Source organism: Amblyomma maculatum, chromosome 6, assembly GCF_055883805.1.
Source record: "Amblyomma maculatum isolate TAMU_Amacu chromosome 6, ASM5588380v1, whole genome shotgun sequence".
In the NCBI taxonomy this organism is placed as follows: Eukaryota; Metazoa; Arthropoda; class Arachnida; order Ixodida; family Ixodidae; genus Amblyomma; species Amblyomma maculatum.
This window is the reverse complement of record NC_139349.1, coordinates 17,151,030-17,171,361: the sequence shown is the minus strand read 5'-3', so window position 1 is coordinate 17,171,361 and position 20,332 is coordinate 17,151,030. Positions and strand designations below refer to the sequence as shown.

Sequence of the window (20,332 nt, the reverse complement as noted above, 5' to 3'; positions counted from 1 at the left end):
CATTACATTTATTTGAAATGGGCACCATGTTCCTTTTCTTCTGGGGCACCTTGTACTATTTATTTATTGCTTAAAAAAATGTCATCATTAGTCCGCCTACTCTGCTTTTTATTTCGTTTATTTTATGACTGCGGTGCTTTATTTACAATAAAACATGTTATGGAAGAATTTCAGCCTAATTACGTGATCTACATTTCTGCAGTAAAAGCCACTCTGACGATTTCTACGCTTTCTACCAGGGAAATTCCTGCTGAAATTATTTAAAACAAAACATGCAACTACACTTTGGACCTTAGGTAAGCTATTATTATCATTTTAGTTTTAGATTCCCGCGTATACTCTACACGCGTGCTCTAGTATTGGCCTGATGTTAGTTGTGTTTAACAATTCTTCACTTTTTGAAGGAAAACAGTTAGAAAACCCAAAACATGATCCGCTTTCGCAATATTGTCATTAATTGCCTATTCCAACTTCACTCACTAGTTTAATTAGCACCGACATTTGGGGTCAGTGAGGGACAAGAAATTCACAGAGTTAATTCATAAACAAAGTTAAAAGATTACTTTTCTTTAGTTATATACATTAGGACACTTCCCGGATAATAATAGCCATGCCTCATTTATCACCCCAGTCAGGAATTCTGTCAATGTCGCTTTGTAGAGCGTAATGGTCAGATGATTTCGAAACATTTCGGAAATAGAATACAGAATCCTACTTGGTCGACTTTTCCGAAGCCCTACCACTACGGCACCTCCTGTAGCCTGAGTCGCTCTGGGGAGTTAAACACTATTAACCAAACCTAATTTTTCTGGAAATACATTATGTGGCAAAACATCAAAACCTTCATAAAATCGAGAAACAAGCAGGCAACAGAACTTCCTTTGTCTAAAGAACAAACTATATCAGTATGATATGCATGCATATCTTATACGAGTTTGGTTACTGTGGGACACATTAAAATCTATTGCAAACCCCGCGTTGTTTATTACTCATGAAGAACAAAATTTGTTACGGTGATGGAAAATATTGATAAAAATATATGCTCGAAAACCCTGCAAGCTGCATTTGCAAGAGACACTGGGCGGTAATATGAAACTAGATTTAAGTGGCCCCGATTTATGATTTCTATTTATGAATGATTTTTCAATCATTAGGCTGATCACTGTCTTGAATCTTGAAAAATGAGATGAACTATTTCGTTAGAAAACTTATACAAGAGAAAAGAAACACCTTTGATAATACATGAGGTTCAATGGATTTTGAAGCTTTCAGTCCTTTTAGCAGTATCAATACCACGATGCTAAAAAGACAAAGCACCTCATCGGCTCGCCCAATGCAGGATTTACAGAGCAGAGCAGTGTAATTGGAGCCAAATTGAGTAGATAATATAGAACTAAGGGAGACACTTGAACAGTTTGCTTTATCGACATTATCGAAAACTTCTCTACCATCATGTTCAAGCTGGGGAATAGATAAATTATTTCAATTTTTTTTTAACCTGTCATGACATCTTCAGGAATTTCATATGCCTGAATGAATAGCACTAACGGTGGTATATACCATCGTGTCTGTTTTGTTTTTTTTTTTTTGTGAACTGCTGAAACCTATGTTGCATCTGTGATGGAATGCTCTTGAAAACTGCATGAACTTGTTTTCTTTTATGGGCTACAACAACACGCACCTTTCTCCTAATCCGGGGCTTACTTATGCTCCGCCGGGGTGTCATCATCCAGGACGGAACGTATTGGTCCTGTAGTTACCCGATCTTATTGAAGAATAAGTTCCATAAATCATTTACATTTAGTGACTCCAATCATGTTTCGAATACGTTATACTTATCCAACACAAGTGATATTTCTGCTGTTCGAGTCTTCCGGTAGTATAAATATGCCTGGCACCAGTACATGAGACCTTTACATATTGCAGCTTCATGTCAAAAAGAACAGCATCCTGACCACTGATTAGGGTTGTAGTCAATATAAGACTAATTAGTCGCATCGCCGACCGGAAAACAGAAATGAAAGAGGCAAACTTGTTGAGGCTGGTGTAGGCTTTCGTGATCAGCAGAATAGCATACGCGACCCCATAGCTGCATCTCAATAAATACGAAAAACAAAAGATTGGAGGGAATCGTTAAGAAAGGTATTAAGACGGCTCTGGGACTTCCCCATTGAATACCCACAGAAAGGCTTATGGAGCTCGACGTATCAAATGCAATTGATTTAATTACTGAAGCCAAAAAGATCTTATAATACGAAATGCTCCCCAGAATTCAAATAGAGACAGAAATACTAGAGGGCCTTAATATCTTCTACGGGGACCAAGAAAGGTACGAGGCCCCCAAAAAGTACAGCGGCGGTCGTAAGTATGGGGTCTTCGTCAGAGGACTGTCCAGATAATGGTGACTGTAGTAGCAAATCAAAGCCAAGAGTTCAAGCTAGCTGCTCTGCTCGCACAAACTGCACAGAAACGGCGGAAGAAAGGGCCATTACGCTTGCAATAACAGGTACAGAGGCGAAAATTCCGATTCCGAGGTCAACAATTATGTCGACGGGAGGACATCCCCCCCCCTCCCCCCCCCCCCCCCCCCCCCCAAAAAAAAAGCAAACGATATACTACATCTAAGCTACTCCGGACCACTCCCAGCTACAGGGAAATGGAGGGGTACACGAGCTCGCCCGAGGTTTAACTTTCCAGGCCCTTACAGTGATAGCCGCCGGGATCGACAACTTATACATACATAAATGCATCACACAGCACTATAGACTATGTTGAAACAGCGCTAGGAACATAGACAGATAGAAAGACAGACGCACATTGCGCTCTGTCCGCGTTCCTAGTGCGCGTTCCTAGTGCTGTTTCAACATAATGTCCAACCAACTCGCCCAACAAGCCACTATAGACTAAGTCGAGCGGTATACCCACCGGCGGACAGGGCACTAAACGAAAAGCAAGAGAACATTTGGAGACTCCTGCAGACCAGAACATATCCCAACCCCATGCACGTGAACAGTGGTACCCAACAGAATACAGGCAAAGTTGTAATAATACAGCAGGCATGATTCATATGATCTCGGCAGGCACAAGCACAACGAAAACTCATCACGAAGAAAGAACAGGGCCTCCTTGTAGGTTCTGATGCTTAGCTAGGACCCGACAACACAGTTTGTTTTCATACAACTGGCTGAAGATTCCCCCCGGGCCCAAGCTCCGAGCTGCCGTTCAAGTGGATTGGTATCCCTATCCTGCTGCTCTGCTGGAAAATAAAGTTATCTCAATCAATCCACCTACCTAAATAATTTATTTTATCCAACTACTCAACATTTTTAAGTATTGGCAGACTCTGGTGTGATACGCCGAAGATGTTGAGCACCATTAGTAACCTCTGAGTAAATTATTTTCTACACTATGTATCTAAGCTCTTTTTCCCATGTTGCAAAGAAAGCCTGCGAAAAAGTGGATAATGTGACAGGGTGCTTGCGCACCGCTATTGGGCAATGGATGAACAAGGATAGCAGCAGCGTGACAGGCCGCGGCAAAGCGACAGTAAACAGGCATCAAGGGCTCCCGCTTCATGTCGCATGACGGCTTAAATGCGTGTTGCTGGTCGGGCGATGCGGAAGCGACAAGTGTCGAAATCTGCGAAAGAAAAGACGAAACCAGCTTTTTTGCGGTTTCAAAAATTAAACGTCCAGCTAGCGGCATGCATTTGCCCCGTGATGCGAGGAAAGTCGGAGGCCCTGACACCTACTACCGGGACAAAGCACTGTCGCTTTCTCGCCACCACAGTCACGCCGTAGCTGGCCTTTTCAATTCATTGCCTATTTGAGAGCAGCACAATGGCCGAGAGACCCGTCTCATACCTTTCTTCTTCTTCTTTTTTTTTCCCCCCGTTTTGTGGGTTTTCTTTGGAACAGGCAAAAAGGATTAAGTGTGATATACATCGAAGAAAACAATTTATTAAGAGGTTTCTGTAGTTGCTCTACAACTCTGCGCATCACACTTCGGGTCTACAGCGAATCAGTAAAACGTTGAGTGATTGAACATAATAATCAATTATCTTGGCGAAAAATAACAAAATAGCCTGGGCAACTGTACGCTTAATATGCATCAGGTTGTACTCGCGTTCGAAATTCTTTGAATTTTAAAATCTTGGCGCAAGTTACGTGGTAAATCTTGTAAAATAACACATCACCCCCGTACAATTCTAAGAGAGTACCTGTTTGCAGCAATGGTTGTCAAGAAAATCATAATTAAACAGTACTGACCAAAATATTGGCTATGCGTTGATGATATGTATACGTTTTCGAGAACTTCAGCATGGGTAAAATGAGCTCTCATATAATACGTATACTCATCCCTGTGCCTTCTTTTTCCACATTCCCTCCTCACGCTTTGTGCTGCTCGTATTGGCGACACAATTAGAGGGGAGCGGATCTTTGTTAAACGTGAAAGCCTCAGGAGTGCCTTAAAGTTAAAAGCCGTCACCACGTGTCTGAAGCCTCTGCCACCAGCAAACTGGCCGGTTAGGAGATCTATGCGCAACCTGCCACAATGGTGCGCAGAAGAGCCGCCTGTCACAGGCAACAATTGTGTCAAAAAGACAGAAAAAAAAAGCTCTCCTATCCTGTTATAAGAAAGAAGTGAGCGAGACGGAAGGCTCGAATTTACTAAATCCTTTTATGTGCTCCTCATTAATACTCAAGGGAAGCCGAAAAGGAATATGTTCTCTCATTTGCCCTGAAACGATTCAATTACCCTCTTCTCTCCCAATTTTTTTCTTGAAATAAAAGCACCCATCCACCTTGGTTCATATAAGTGTCACTCCATGCTAAGGCCTAGGGGGAAAGTTGGTGGCGTTGCGAAGGGTAATAGTAGTTTTTACAACCCTGAAATATAAGTCTAGGCATAAGTGCGTGGTCTTGCTTCTTTTACTTCAATGATTAAAATACCTTGCCGGTGGGGAAAGATTGCGATGATGGATTTCTTCGTCTTTTTTTAGGTAAAAATCTGTAATGTACACTATATTTCAGTGCCTTTGACAACAGGCTAAAAAGAACAAAATAAAGAAGAAATGAAGTCTCAGAAGTGAATAACGGTCCAGGTGGTTGCGGAAGGGCAAAGGTGGAAAGCGGCTTGCAGTCGGCGCTGCATTCTCTAAATAGGGGCTCGCGCATCAGCATGCCGTTCGATCATCAGTCGTCGACGAGCTCCGTCAAGCTGCGCGTCGAGATTAGCGTCGTGAGGCCGCGGAACATGCACGCGAAACACGACGGCCGCGTTGTGCCACGCTCTCCCTTTCGTTTCGCTATATCTCTCTCTTGTCTTTTTCTCTCCAGGGGCAAAGGTCCTAAATAACACTGGAAGGCACAGTCACTCGAGGTAACAGCCCAATAGAGGCCAAAAAGCAAGCACGAACACGCGTGCGCGCGCACACACGCACGCACTCAACACACACACGCACGCACACACGCACACACACAAACGCATGTACGCACACACACACACACATACACACACACACAAACGCACTCACACACACGCACGCGCGCGTGCGCGTTACGCGACTGTTCCGTGCTCTCACTTGTTGCTCGATAAAGGTGACAAAGTTATGTGGCGTATACAATCCGAGTGTTCGTAATTGCTCGCGTCTACAGAGTTCTGTTTAGTAACGTTAAGTTGTTGGCTAAAAGATTACAGCATTTCATTGGGTCACGGGCTGGAGATAGACTGCGTCGGCTGAATTATTGAAGGCGGAAGCCACACTGCCAACCTGATTCTTGAGTTTTACGAAATCGTAAAAATTGAAAAAAAAAATGCGATTTGAGGAAAGGAAAGCCGCAGTAACTGCTTCACTAAACGGTGATAAGCTCCTTTGCACCGCGGGGAAAGAAATAAGGCATGAGTAAGAAGAATAACGAGGTGTGCAGTATAGCTTATCGCTATAAGTTGAGTACCTCAGGATAATTAATATGTATTGACGCTGCACAGACTATTGGCGCCATTTGTGTTTCGCCTCCATCCAAACGCGGCCACCCGGACAGCCTGAGTTGCGGCCCCTGCTTAAAGCTACCGCTACCAGAATGGTGGAAGGAGCCGCGTGAGTGACGAGCACTGAACGACTGCCTGTGAGCGTCAGAACACGCGATGCTTTACGACTGATGCAGGAGGTTAGGATAGGTAGGGCGCCGGGGTGATCAGGATATCATCTTTTATTTCACGAAGTATGAAAAAAGTGTCAGGTCAGAATTAGACTAGAAGCACCCACAGCCAGGCCCTAATCCGCCGTTCCTCTGCGCGAACTTATTTTCGGCTTCGCTATCTCCCAGTATTGCGCGGGACAACACGTTCTCGGCTAGTAAGCTGATGCCTCCCGTAGTTCATGAAATCAGAATAGCTAGGAAACAGCCTATATCTTAATTATTTTGCCCCAGCGCTTACTCTCCCCCTAGATCGTAACCAAGCGAGTAACTGGAAAACATGCGAGCAGAACGCTTACGTAGAAGTGCGGACATAAGTAAACGGAGCACGCTTTTTCGTTCAAATTGCAATCACCCGTTCTGTATTGGAGGTAAGAAAACGTAAGAAAAGTGAAAGCGAACTGGTGTCTACTACCGCTTTGTAGCCAGACAACAAAGCATGCATTCCAAGATCTATTAGCACTGTAATCACCGGCCGTTAGACTCCAAAGGGCACGGTGTTATGAAGATTTTCTTTTTATTTATTTTGGCGCCAATTCCTAAATTCGAACACAATTCCGTGCCGCTAAGTGATAGCCCAAAAGCATTACGGAGCAGTCACTGAATTCATATACTAACGCATCTAGACGTTAAGCGAAATAAATTCACATCTTCGTCGGTTAGCAGTCGCCTAACTCGTTAAAAAAAAAGTGCGCTCGGGAACGTCTATTATTATACTATTTTGCTAGAGGCGCGGCAGTATAGCGGCCAGCGCAGTGATATGATTGCTGGAACATTAACCTTAATATTTGAAAGTTTACTCAACGAAAATTAACGTATGCACCAATACAATGATATGTTCATACGTTGTAGAAAACACGAAAAAAGTAAGGTGAAGGCCTCGGAAGTGATGACGTGTCAGAGTTTAAGAGAGTCTGTCCTGCAGCAAGATGCACAAAATGTAATGTTGACAGCGAATATAAAAACTTCTTCGCTCTTATTATTGTTTTTTGCAGCCCGCAGTACTGCAGTGAGAGAAAGAGCACGTAAATTGCACACGGCTGAAAGCAAATAGAAGTGTACAAAAGCAAGGAATATCTCCTTCCAGCCTTGCAAAGCAATTGCCTTCGCAGTAAATATTTTCTGGTTCCCGAAACAAAGATTTCCCATCCAGGTATTCCGTGCCTTAGGAGAAGATTACTTAACCAAAGCGACGTTGGCGTCGTCGGTCATCGCTAACGGGCAAATAGCGTCGACAATCCTTAAATGCATTCTTCTAACTCTCATCAAGGGATCTGCCAAGCTTACCTCTTATTTCCTTTCGAGAAATGGGCACTATGCCACCAGTGGCAATGTGTTTACAGAATGAAAATGTCGGAGGAAAGTCTTGTGTGTTTAGCGCACTAACACCTCTAGGAGTGAGAATGACGTTTACCCAGCAGCAAAGCTAAAAGAAGTCATTGCCATTTTGTCACCGGCTCTATCACCATGTTCGGTCAGGCAGATTTCAAAAGGATTACCTCTTAGTATGTCCGTACAATCGTTCTTTAGATTAATAGACTTGATATCTGATTGAAACTGTAGTTGCTGGGTGTATCGGCATGCCTCTAATCGCCAGGATAAGTATTCACTATGGCAAGGTCTTTTTTCAGCGTAGCTAGAAACAGCACAATACAGCATACAATAGTTGAAATTATGACTGATTCGCTCTACAGAGCACTGCGCGCTCACAAAAGTTCACTCGCTAGTGCTAAAGGTAAATTTAGACATCTGACGGCGTATAAAGCTCAAAATAACAAATCTAGAAAGATGGCTCAAACATGTGGGCATCTTCTAGTAGGCCAGCCGTATTTTGGGCCTTTACTTCCCCTTGCAAGAGATTTCTCCCATCAGTATTGAACTTCGTGTCCGCGATAACTTTTTCATAGTCATAATTATTTATTGCAGCTTTCACTTGAGCCATTCTTGTGCAAAATAAACAACCTTCTGACAGATAGAAGTCCCAGGTGGCGCACAATATTCGGCTTCTCTGGGTCCCACCTAAGCAAGTGGGAATCGGAAGCTCCTCAAATACATCTGCCCCGCAGATAAAACTGGGGGACACTTAAGCATAGCCTTCAAAGGTATCACGTAACTGTCGTAATGGCTGCGCCTGCGGCTGCCTTGCAGATACTAGTTCACGTACATGGAATTTGCTGCACTCTTAATTATTGACCTGTTAATTTAATTGTGCCTCTGTTATGTCACAGATGTTTATTATGTGAAAGGCCACCCGGTAAATGACTCGCTTTCACAAGGCGGTTTGAACACCCTGTGTGGTTGAGAGGTTGGGACCTTGATTCGATTCTCATCTCGCGCACCTATCTTGAACAAGCTACTTGCGTCGACAGCTCCTTTTAACTCTGCCATGTTGTGTGGTTTCGTTATGTCACGCACCCCGCCCGCCAGCCAGAGCCCCGCCACATCACATGACTGTTATAAGTAGGCTTGTGAAATTTCACTCGCAATGCTAGCGCCCACAATGCCGACGCATGCATGATTTAACGTAGAATGGGCGATTCACGCTCACGCGTTAACATGCGGCCGAGGAAGGCCCCTGTTGATCTCGACAGGTCCGATATCAGTATTTCAAAGGCAAATAGAATACACATTCAGCGCACATCGCTCCTTCATGGTGTGTTTCGAACGCATTTTAAATAAAAATGGCGGCACTGCCTAGGAAGGAACTTCCCAAGACCAAATGGGGCTGCATGTTTTTTAATTAGCAGGGGTTGTACTACAAGCCGGCTGCGAGGCTACGAAAGAGTGAGGGAAGCGCTTCGTGGACGCTGCCGAATATCAATGCGATCGACGGTATGCCGTTGCGGTCGTCGACACCGTTGGAGCGCTTGTCCAATCCGCCAGCGTAAAGTTCCAGCACAGCGAAGTTGCAGAGGAATCAGCCATCGCACTCCGCCCTACCTGATCACGATTGCGGGGTCGCTGTCAGTAATTGGCGCTCGGCCATAAATAATAACGCCAAGGGGAAAAAGTATCCATGGATGCTTGCCGAATAACCACAATCCTGAAAGGCTCATCGAACGGCAAGGTCAAGCTATAGTTTGGTTCTCCGCACATCAAGGGACATCTCTCTGCATCTCACCAAACTCAACGAGGTCAGTCACTCCGCCTCACGAGGTCTCGCAAACTATGCTGGAGAGAGCCATGGTGAAGAATGGCGGAGAGAACTGCTGAAGAGCTTCGATGACTTAAAAAAAGAAAGTCTACTGCCTGGCCCGCTGGTCCCTCCCTGCGCCTAGCAACAAGGTATGAAGTTGCCTGAAGCAAATTACAAACAAGCACCCTAACCCGCTGCAGTGTAACAGGATCTACAACAAAATATATAACACAAACACGTGCAAGGTTTGCAAGAAAGACATATTCACACTTAAACACACATTCTGGAAGTGTAAGGCAGAACTAACATGTGCTACTCCTGAAACCCTCTCGTTCAGGTGGTCCGCCACTCTACGCAGCTCCAGACTCAACAGCCAACCCTGGGCCATTCAGTAAACACTAGAGGCGGCAACGAGGCAAGACCGCGCCGTCCCCCCGTGGTATACCTGTAGGTAGTCAGTACTGTGTCTGTTGCGTTTTTTTTTCCCCCAATGTCTCACCAGCTGGCCTACCTATCTACCCTCCTGACACGGCCGGGGTGCGCTAAACACTACCGCACACTCACTAAAGATAATACTCTCAGTGGAACGCAATGATGCTTTCATGGTGACTAGAACTCCTCATCCTCGGATACTTGACGGCAGAGCGAACTCAAATACGAGCTCTTTGCAGGACAAAGCTAACTAAGAACCCACAGACAGTCGCTCTTGGGGCCTCAACGGCCGCATTAGTACTGAATTGAACTGTCTGCGTGCCCATTTACATATATGTATCCTTTTAAACTACTTACTTGATCTTTGTATGTCTGTAAATTATTATGGGTGCTCTCTTACTGTATACTAAGCCCATATAATTCATTATAAAAAATACGTTTCTTGTTCTCGCTCTCACGTAAATGCCTGGAAATGTTCAAAGAATGTGCTGGAATAGCTATTCCACGCCATGAAGATGCACCTGAGCACCTGCAACATTATCGTAATCGGAGCTCAGTACACGTAAAGCAGCATGCATGTACTGTCCGCGCTAGGTTAGACATCTCCAGAAATACATCACAGCATCGATTTAGTAGAGGAAGCCCAAAGTGGCTGTTTTTTCTCATGGTGGAACTGTTAGTATGCAGCCTCTAAATGTGGCATTCACTGAGTTGATTTATGGGCGACCAGTGCATTCCTAAGCGATACGCGATGCTGAAGTCCTGTTGGTGCCACATGATTAACCAGAGGCTGCTGCAGCTCTTCCAGAATGAGACCGGCCTCCCAGTGGGAACCTGTGTAAAATTCCGAGCCCACATCATCGTATGTTGGAGCTATATGAACTACCACACATGCAGAATCACGGTTTTCCTCATGAGTTGCAAAAATCGGTCCTGTGTAGGACCGATGGGGGAGCTTGGCGGGCAGACCGTCGCTCGAGCACGCAGAACCCGCATGAGCTGCCCGCGTCAGTTCAAATTCGGGCCGACAAAGGTTTTGGGAGCTTCCCCGACTGGGCCGACTGAATTTGAAAAACTCACACTGGCCTGACTTCAGAGGCAGTCATCAACTAGTCAGCCATGTCGGGCAGCTTGGCCACACAGTGATTTGTCAAGTCATCACGTCATTACAAACCAAGATCGTACGCAAATAAAATTCGGCAGGGACTGCAGTCGTCTATAATAAATGCGATAAAATGCCCATAATAACTGGTATCAGGCTAAGGTACATGGTGTCTTTATTGTTATTAAGTGCACGTTTGACAGAGGGATTCTACAGAGTTGCAGTTAGTTATACGTGACAAGACCTTACCGAGTTCCGATTTGCCACTGTCAGTGTCCTACTGGAAGTGGTGGGAGAAATCTGGGATGAAAACGAGAAAGTGTAAATGATCTCTTTTTCATGATGTTTTGATCAGGAGCTTTCGAAAACAATGGACGTGGTCTCGATGGACGGAAAAATTTGGTGCATAATGGTTTTCGTTAACATTCCGACTGTAACGCATGTCTGTCACATCGGCTGCGCACGCAGCTGTAGCTTTCAGTCGAGGTACAACGCAAAGGTTAATAAATTACAATTTATTCAAAGCGCATGCAGTGCATACCTTGAATGCCGTAGAATGCTGGTAAACTACCATACAGTGCATAATTGAAGTACGCTAGAACCTACTTGCGCATACAATGCGCTGGGCAGTACGTTTAACATAGGAAAGTATGCATCGCTTGTTCGATATGGTCTGTACTTCGTGACATGACTGCGTAGCCCATAAAGTGACGCCTAATGATCCCAGGATGTCTGTAGATAGTACATTAAAAGGGGACACGCAGCGAGAGTTGAGCTTTATATCTCGAAACCATTAATTGATTGTTATTAGGGCGTTGCCAGACCTCTGCGGGCATATCGCAAGTTCCGTCCAACCCGGGGTGTCCTGTATAGTGCCATAGGCATTTAAACATGGTAGTAAAAAGACTTAGTATATGACCTTCCAGTGGCCACTTCACTCACCTTTCAGTGCTTTCCTTTTCAGTGCATATGCGCCCTGTTTGCCTAGCCTTAGTCAGAGTATATACAAGGGCATTCACAATCGATACTACGTGCTAGCAAGGGGTATTACTTAAAGCCAAAGCATTCGGCAGCAGAGCATATCAGGAATTCACAAAAATTCTTATCCGTCATCAATTTCTGGCGTATCTGGGTGAATCGCATCTACAGATCGTTGTTATGGGCATTTTACTAAAGTTTTCTGTATAGTGTCAAGTAGATGTTTGTACACGATACTCAGCGTAAGGCTTTAATAGGGGGTAGTGCTGGAAGGCACCGAGATGAAAGCAAAGAGCGCGGAGAGTGGTCCGAAGCAGATCTTCGGCCTTTCCAATGGGCGCACGAGGCTCGGAGAGAGCAGCCGCCTAGCGGCTGATGTTGCAGACGCGGAAATAGTTTGGGAAAAGGTCAGTTTTTGCAATCTTTTTTTTTGTCGCCGTTGATCATTTCTTGAAACACATGCCTCTCTGCTAATAATCAGTTTTGATAGGGATGGCGCGACAATGCATGACGCAAACATTCCGCACAAAATAGCTAGGATGAAAATAAAAAATTTGAAGAAAACCATACTAATGATCATCATCGAATTGAGTGGGTCCCATGTGACCTACTCAGTTCGCAAAGCTCTGCAGATTCTGTAACCCGCCAGGCGACTCTACTCTCATCAGTGCCAAGCTTCCTCTGTATGTATGATGCCACCCTGCTTCTCACAAGAAAGGAGCACCTCCGGCGCCGCAAGCGTGCTCTTGTCCCACCGTCTGCGGTAACCCTCCCCAGCGGTCTTACCAGAACAGAGGAGGTTGCGCTACAAAGGATTAGCGTCGGGGTTGCCCTCACATCTGCTGTAACACGAACATGAAATCAATAACGATATTGGCATCAACGTCCAGGATGTCGCATCTGCAGCTCACATAATAATGAGGCAGATATTTACCACTTGTTGTGGGTTTACCCGGCACTGAAGCCGATGATAATGCCGACGGCAGTGGGCCTTTCGCCGAACAACCCATCTTCCTACATTACTTGGACGCAAGGGCCTTATCATCGTTCCCTCTTGAACTTTATTAGAACAGCCAACCTTGTTTCTTTCATTTAATACTCCTTTTAATTTTCTTTTACATATTCCTTTATATGCCCTGAGGTCATAAAAGACGTTATTAAAAAAAGAGAGTTGATGACAGATAGCGCTGACTCCGCCCCATAGGGCAATTGGTGACTGCTCATGCATGCAGTGAGCTATAACTCCCGAAAAAAGATTGCCTTTCGGTGCACTTCGCTGGCACTTAGCACTTATGAACAGTAATAATTACCACGCAACAAAAGATAGGTGTGTAATGGCACTAAGCCACAGGTGCTGGTACTTATCTGACCGAAACGTACATGTGAATGAAAAGGCCTCAAACCAAATTTTAAAAAACGCAGCGAATACTGCAAAGTCGAAGTGCTTGTGGTGTAGTCTCAGAGAACGAAACGGAGTGCAATTAATTTTGGAGCACGCCCAGGTAAAGGATATTTCGGTGCGAAAAAAAAATGGCAGGAATCCTACTCGGGACGATTGCTATAATCAGAACACATAAACCAAAGTAAATCAGGGTAAGCGAGGGAACATCAACAGACAAAAATCATGGGCATGGACAGCAAGATAAATGGGTAGGCGACATGAGGAAGTTTGCGGGCGTATGGTTGACACAGTATAAAGGAGGCTATGGAACATTATGCAAAACTTCTGCCTGGCAATGAGTTTTTTTCATTGGAGCTGCTGCTGCTGGCAGTCCTGTGGCGATGTCAAGCTCGAATTCAGAGCCACCATCGTTGTACTGTTGAATTAGTCGTGCTTAGGAGCGCATTGCCAATGCATTTAGCTCTGCAGTTTTTCAACTGTGATTGCCAGGATGGCTCTGCTTTTTGTTATTTGAAAGCAGAGTGCTTAATGAAGATTTCGTCGGCACTCGTGACCCTAAGAGGCCGAATTTTTTCTCATTATAATGACCGCCGTAGCCCTTTGCCACGCGCGAGCTGCTTTCACGGCGTGTTCTTGCGACAGTGGCCGGTGGAGGCCCGAGGCTTTCCCGGCACAGCCACCTGCCTCGGAAATGAAAACCCGCCTTCGCTGGCGGCGACGCGATAGCAGCGCGGGGTCTGCCTTGCGCAGACCCTTTCATCGTTGACACGCAGGGGAGAAAAATATCTGCGACATTCGCAAGCTAGCACTGCTGAATTCCACCGGGCGTGTTTGATTTTGTTTTTATTTCAGCAGCCGGAGTTTCCGCAACACCAGAACCCGCAATCTTAGACATCGACAGTGGCTTTAAATGATAAGTGACTTTATGTGCGACTCAGACCTAAAGCTTCAGTTACAGCGGAGAAGTCTGTTGTCTAATGTTTTAACTGTAATATATATCCTAGGATCACTTAAATATAAAATAGAGGCGGAGTAGCTGTGTCGATCTCGGTGGACACTCCACCACGTCGAGCGCGAACTAGTGAAGAACAGAAAGGATCGATGAAGAGGCACTCTAGCGACAAGCCACATATATTTCGGCCACTTCGGGCATTTAACGTGCGTCAAAAGTGTTTATTTGAATAGAGCGGAACTTTAGTCACTATAATTTCAATTGTAGTTCTGAAAGCATATCGGCGCCAAATAATGTATTTCAAACTTTGAAGTCTTGAAGGGTCTCGGCCCTTAGGGCTTTTCCATCGACTATTTCTCAATCCCCTGCAGGGCCTCGAAAATACTTATTATGATTCTTGTTTCTTCTTAGAAAAATATGTGCTCAGAAATGCGGATATTAGCTTCAATATGCATAAAGCTTGCATAAAGAACTAAAAATATGTTACTTCGACTTTCAAGCCGGAGATAGCTCATAGGACATTGTCCATCATACGAAATAAATATCTTCTCAGTGTCTATTATCTGATGTGTTTCATGCTGAATGCTCCTGTAGCGTCAGGATTGAGATTAAAAGCAAGCTGAATATATAAATGCATGTTTGACTTATCATAGCGCATGAATTTAATACCTTTTCAAGCGTCACATCTCAACTCCGCTATATCTGAACGCAAACATGTTGTTCAGATGTGGCTATTATATTCGCAATGAAACGTACTACAAAATATATCCCTATTTATCCAATACATTCTGAAAAGTGCTGCCTGACATACGCGATGCATAGTCAACAAAATGAGCACCTTATATTTTAATTGGAAGACGGCAATACACAGGTCAAAGGACATACTATCTTTTTCTGACAATATTATTCTCCTGTGTGTAGATACCTAAAATAACTCTGTCCCATGTTCCGACGAATGCATCACTAACACGCCCTTACGCTGAATTTTATCCGCGAAGAATTTTCGCCATTGCGGGGAGATTCAAATTTTCTCGATCCATTGATTATGGCAACATCGAGACGTCGTGGTCTAGAAATACCATGCACTCTGACCTGCTTTGACGAACCTTCTGCTGCTCTTTCATGTTGTTTGTACGAAATATATTTTGACGCACACGCCACGCACACGCACACACACATATATATAAACGCTCTCTCACACACGCGCACTCCCGCACATATACGCACACACTGAAAGCGAACTGAAAAATTATGCGATTGAAATGTATATAACGTGCCAAATTGGCGGCCACCCTTCAGACACGGGTGATCAGCAAGTTTTGTTCAAGGCACGTGGCACAAATTATTGTTCTGCTCACCTGCCTACTCTAATATACCTATTTTCTCCGTATAAGCTGGGAAGCGTTGCAACTAATAACACTAAGAACACCAAAAAACAATATTGAGTAACATATGATCTCCTGGGATGTGAGATAGATAGGTCCACTGAATATGCTAAAGGCTATTTGCTTTTAAATGAAACAGAAAACATATATATGGCATTAAGAATATGATAGAGTTTTACAAACTCGCCTGCATCAAAATGATAAATTTTAGTGTTATCAGTGAATGCATGTTAACAGTGGTTCTGTTCTTCTCATCTGTTTAACATACGTATGTACATGGTGCCTCAACTAAATTAACCATGCTTTTAAAATCTCATACTTATAGGAGTCATCTTGGATAAAAATTTCGACTGGCACCGCACATTGACATCCTGTGTAAAAAGTTGTTTTACTCTTGCTAAACATTAGCGAAAGCACCTAAATATTTCCAGACTAATACATTACAAACATTATATTTGAGTTTATTTTAATCGTTTCGATCGCTGCTGACATACTGTATTGAAGCCTGGAGCCTTACATACCTATCGTATATTGATCCTGTGGTAAGAATGCAAAAAGGTACTCTTAAACTGATCAACTTCGTTGCACTTAGAACTCCATCGCGCATCTTATTAAAAAAATAACATTATAACACAATAACCTAAGAGAATATCACTCACTAATTTTTGTAAACAGTGTTACTTGCAATTTTATCATATTTCCTTTAGTTTAATTCAAGTCCCGTCTGTCCAGTTCTCGTTTGCCGCACATGCAAAGTACTTACTTCCAACATCTAGTAATTATTATAGTCATCGATGTCTTTTTTTTTTTTTTGTGGTGTCCAAATTTGAAATGTGCTCAAGCCTTATCTTCGCCTAATACAATTAGAGCAATGAAGAAATGTTTCCTTCATACAAAAGTGTTTCAATAAAGCGACTCTATTTGCGTCATCTACCTGTATCGGTGGCATATTATTGTTAATCCACTGAGCACGACAGTCTAAATGTAGAATGGTCTTTCCTTTTACCTCTTTCACATGATAGTCCACCAGTTTGCATAATGTTGTTATATATGGCAATTTTTCATTCTGCGTTGATAGGTACGTTTTTTCTCCCAAATCATCAGTAGACTTACTTGCATCAAGACGCCCGACTACTGTCCGGAATACCCGGGTTCGGACCCGACCTCGGCGGCTGCGTTTCGATGGAGGCGAAACGAAGAGGCGTCCGTGTGCTGTGCGATGTCAGCGCACGTTAAAGATCCCCAGGTGGTCGAAAGTTCCGGAGTCCTCCACTACGGCGTCTCTCATAGCCTCAGTCGCTTTGGGACGTTAAACCTCCCAAACCAACTAAACCATTTTTGGCATACCCACGACTATCCTCTAGCTGAGGATCCGTTAGTGTCTTTATGTAATCACATGTATGCTTTGAAAATAAGTAAATAATGAAAGAAATAAAATATTCTTGAGCCACTTAAAGCCCTTTAAAAGCGATAAGGCGAAAGCTTTGGGAATGCTTCTATAGCAGTGTTTGGCAAGAACCCGCGGACCACACAGTGTAAGACAACGGATTCTTCCGTGCCGGAGTAGCTCTACCTTGCAGCGATGGCGTGAAGGCGGCAGATGACGTGACCATTCTCCCTCCTGGAAACCGGGGGTGAAGGCGTCGTCGTCGAAGGCGTACTTTGCAATGAAGACAGCAGTAACGCTGGACAAGATTTAAGGTATTTTTCTCATGTACCCGGCTGGCGTAGTCTGTTAAGCCTCCGGCTGGTATTTGGTGGGGTAGGAATACAGGACTCGAACCCATGACCTACACGGGGCTTGAACCCAAAACCCTCATGACACTAGAATCTGCGACCTCTACGGGATTAGTACCCATAACCTTTACGGGACTCGAACCCACGACCTTCACGGAACCTGAACCAAAAGGCGGCGTAGTGGTTAGCGTGTTCGGCTAGGGCTTGGAAAGTGTATGGTTCGAATTCTGGTGTAGACATGAAGCCCTTCTTTTGCTTATTTTCTCCGCCTCACTACGCCGCATTGAAACAGATTGAGGGCTTTTGTCATTGAGATTATTTTATTTGGAGACTGGAAAACAGCACAACCGATTGTGCAGGATTGTGGAGACCGATTGTACAGGAAGAGCCAATATTTATCAGCAGTATTTTAAGGTATTGTTAGGCTCATGGAACGAAATCCCATGCGCGAGATGTCCGCGAGATCTGTACGCTGATGTTTCACTTGCTGTCAGTCATCCTCATTACGCCGACATAAAAATAAAATTATTTCTCCACCAGGAAGCGAACCTCCATCCATCGGATCCCCAGCCGAACAATTTAACCAAATGCGCCACGTCTGGGTTTCTTTTTGTCAACGTGGTATTTATTACATGCCTTTAAATACAGGAAAGAGATATATACATTATTTACAAAGTAATCAACCTCTAGGCAAAAAGTCCAATTGAAACATCCAACACCACACCACACAACTTAACACAAGTTCACTAAAACGGTGGCAAGGGAAGACGACACATCAACAATTGCAGCCAGTCCGGTTGTTAATCACTATATTCGTAAATGCCTCTAAGCTGGTGCACCATCTGGCAGAAATAAGTACTGGGACAAAAAAGAGGCTCAGCATTCCGATTCAATATGCGCGTTTTCCACAGGCAGTGCAGTCCAATGAGGAAAATCATGTAAAGGATTCTTGATCATGTTCGGTGGTCATTAAGTAACACACACTGTGGGAACTCAAAATAGTCTTTCTTCAGTGTTCTTTGCAGAACGTCCTAAAATAATATTGCATCTTTGCAGGCAATAAAACAGTGTTTTATGGTTTCAGGTGTGTCACATAGCGGACAATTAACAGAATAAACGGAAATAATTTTTTATGAAGCTACATTTTAAAAGGCACAACTTCGGCATGAAGTTTAAAGAAAAACGTTTTAGTAGAAGGCGATCGCGAATCGTTCATCACAATTCTCCTTGTCTACCGTGAGGATGAGAGTAGCGATGATAATGAAGCTGTAATTAGTGATCATGGCAATGATGACAGCAACGATGATAATTACGGTGCATTTAGTCATTAGTGGTAATTAGATCTAACGTGATGCACCGTGTGCAGAAGCAATGATCCGGCTTTCGCATTTGTGCCGTGTTGATAGTGTTCTCGGAATTTTGAAGCTAAAGCTTCACTACACCTGAAAGCTCAAGAGTTCAGCATCAGTCGATGGGTGCCTGAAAGAGTGCCAACTCGAGTCACTCTTTTCATATGGGAGGGTGATATCAGAATCAGTCTGCAAGAACCCTTTGCATTCACGTTAGGACCCGTAGGCACGTCTATACGACTTGGTTAAAGCGGAACTTTATATGTTGGCTGGTAGCTTACGCTCTTGCGTCATACCCTTAAAGGCTGAGCTTAGTGCCCCCAATAATGTACCGCACTATACTAATAGGGCGTAATAGGGGACTAATGCAGCAGGCTTTTGAAGCTTCCGCTTCCGTCCAGGTTTAACCAGAACTGAACCACAGATAATATTTTTTTTTTTCAGTTGCATGCGGAATAATACCCATATTAAATGAAGGCACCGTTTGCTCAGTTTCAGTCTTTGGTCTTAACGGGAAGCTGAAAAAAATTTTGAGAATTTCACGAGAAAAACGCATTATATAATATATGAAACGTGCAGTTTAAGCTCATCAAGTGGTTTTGCCCCACCATTTGAACATAGGACGCGATCAACTAATAAAAACACGACAATCTTCAGGCTTCTTCTCGGAACATTGCAGTAACGCGGAGAAACTAAACGGTGATGTCATTATTGGTTACGTTTTAAATTCCACCTGCTTCCTCCCAGTCTCTTCTGTGCGTCGCCTCATGCTACCAAACAATATCTCGGGGCTTTACTTCCGTTGACGTTGATTTTTTCCTCAATGCAAACGTTTATGTGTTGCAAAGGAATTGTCTTTACGAATTACGGGATCTTCAGTGTCCCTACTCTTCACCGTGTGCTACGGAGAAGCCTGAACACTAAATTATTTTTTTTTTCGGTGATTCCGTCATCAATTTAAATGATCGTTCAAACTACTTTACGTGAATTAACATTAGGCTTAAAGCAATAGTCTTCTTTAATTCAGTTTAATTAGCCCATTAGGTTATCCATAGAGTTCACATTTTCCACCAAGTGTTCTTTTCAGAAACCTGAATCCCTTGAAATTCTAGGTTTAGCATTTGGCTTCTCGACTCAAGTTCATTAACTTACCTTCGAAGCTTCTCATTTTCATCCTGTATCCTATGAGTCTTCTGCTCCAGTGCATAGTCTCGAACGAATGTCTTTTGCGTCATTTTCATGCGAAGCCAATCTCTCTAGTATGTCATCATAATTTCTGACATGAGCTGCACCAACCTTTCTATATTAGGCACAGTCGCTTTCAGTGGAATCAGTTAATCTAGTTTTTTATTTATGCTAACCAAGTACAATATAATGCCTGCAATTTCGCCATTGCATTCTACTTTGCCCTTAGTCGTCTTGCATGTTCGGCATGCCCCTTTCTGTTTCGCGGATTCAGATTTCTTTCTGTATTGCTTTTCGTAGCGTAGCAATCGCCAAGATGGCATGAGTTATTACAGTCCCCACTTGCCACAAAACTTTCGTGCAACGCAAACTTTGCGTTGCGATAAAAGCAGGTGTCTGCTCACACTGCAAGTGATTTGATCGATAATGTTAAAAAGAAAGGCAAAAAGGCAACAGGAGAAACACTAAACTACA

The 20,332-nt window shown here is 43.8% G+C and overlaps 1 protein-coding gene across 1 annotated transcript in view; it reads right to left on the bottom strand.

Moving 5' to 3' along the window:
* Positions 1 to 19,908, bottom strand: part of LOC146185171 (uncharacterized) — a 45,685-nt gene extending 25,777 nt beyond the window's left edge. The window contains exons 1-2 of the mRNA XM_084607766.1: positions 19,826 to 19,908; positions 11,120 to 11,222 (exon numbers count right to left, since the gene is read on the bottom strand). Coding sequence (XP_084463892.1) covers positions 11,120 to 11,222; positions 19,826 to 19,908 — 186 coding nt within the window. The remainder of the gene's footprint in view (positions 1 to 11,119; positions 11,223 to 19,825) is intronic.
* Positions 19,909 to 20,332: the final 424 nt, after the last annotated feature.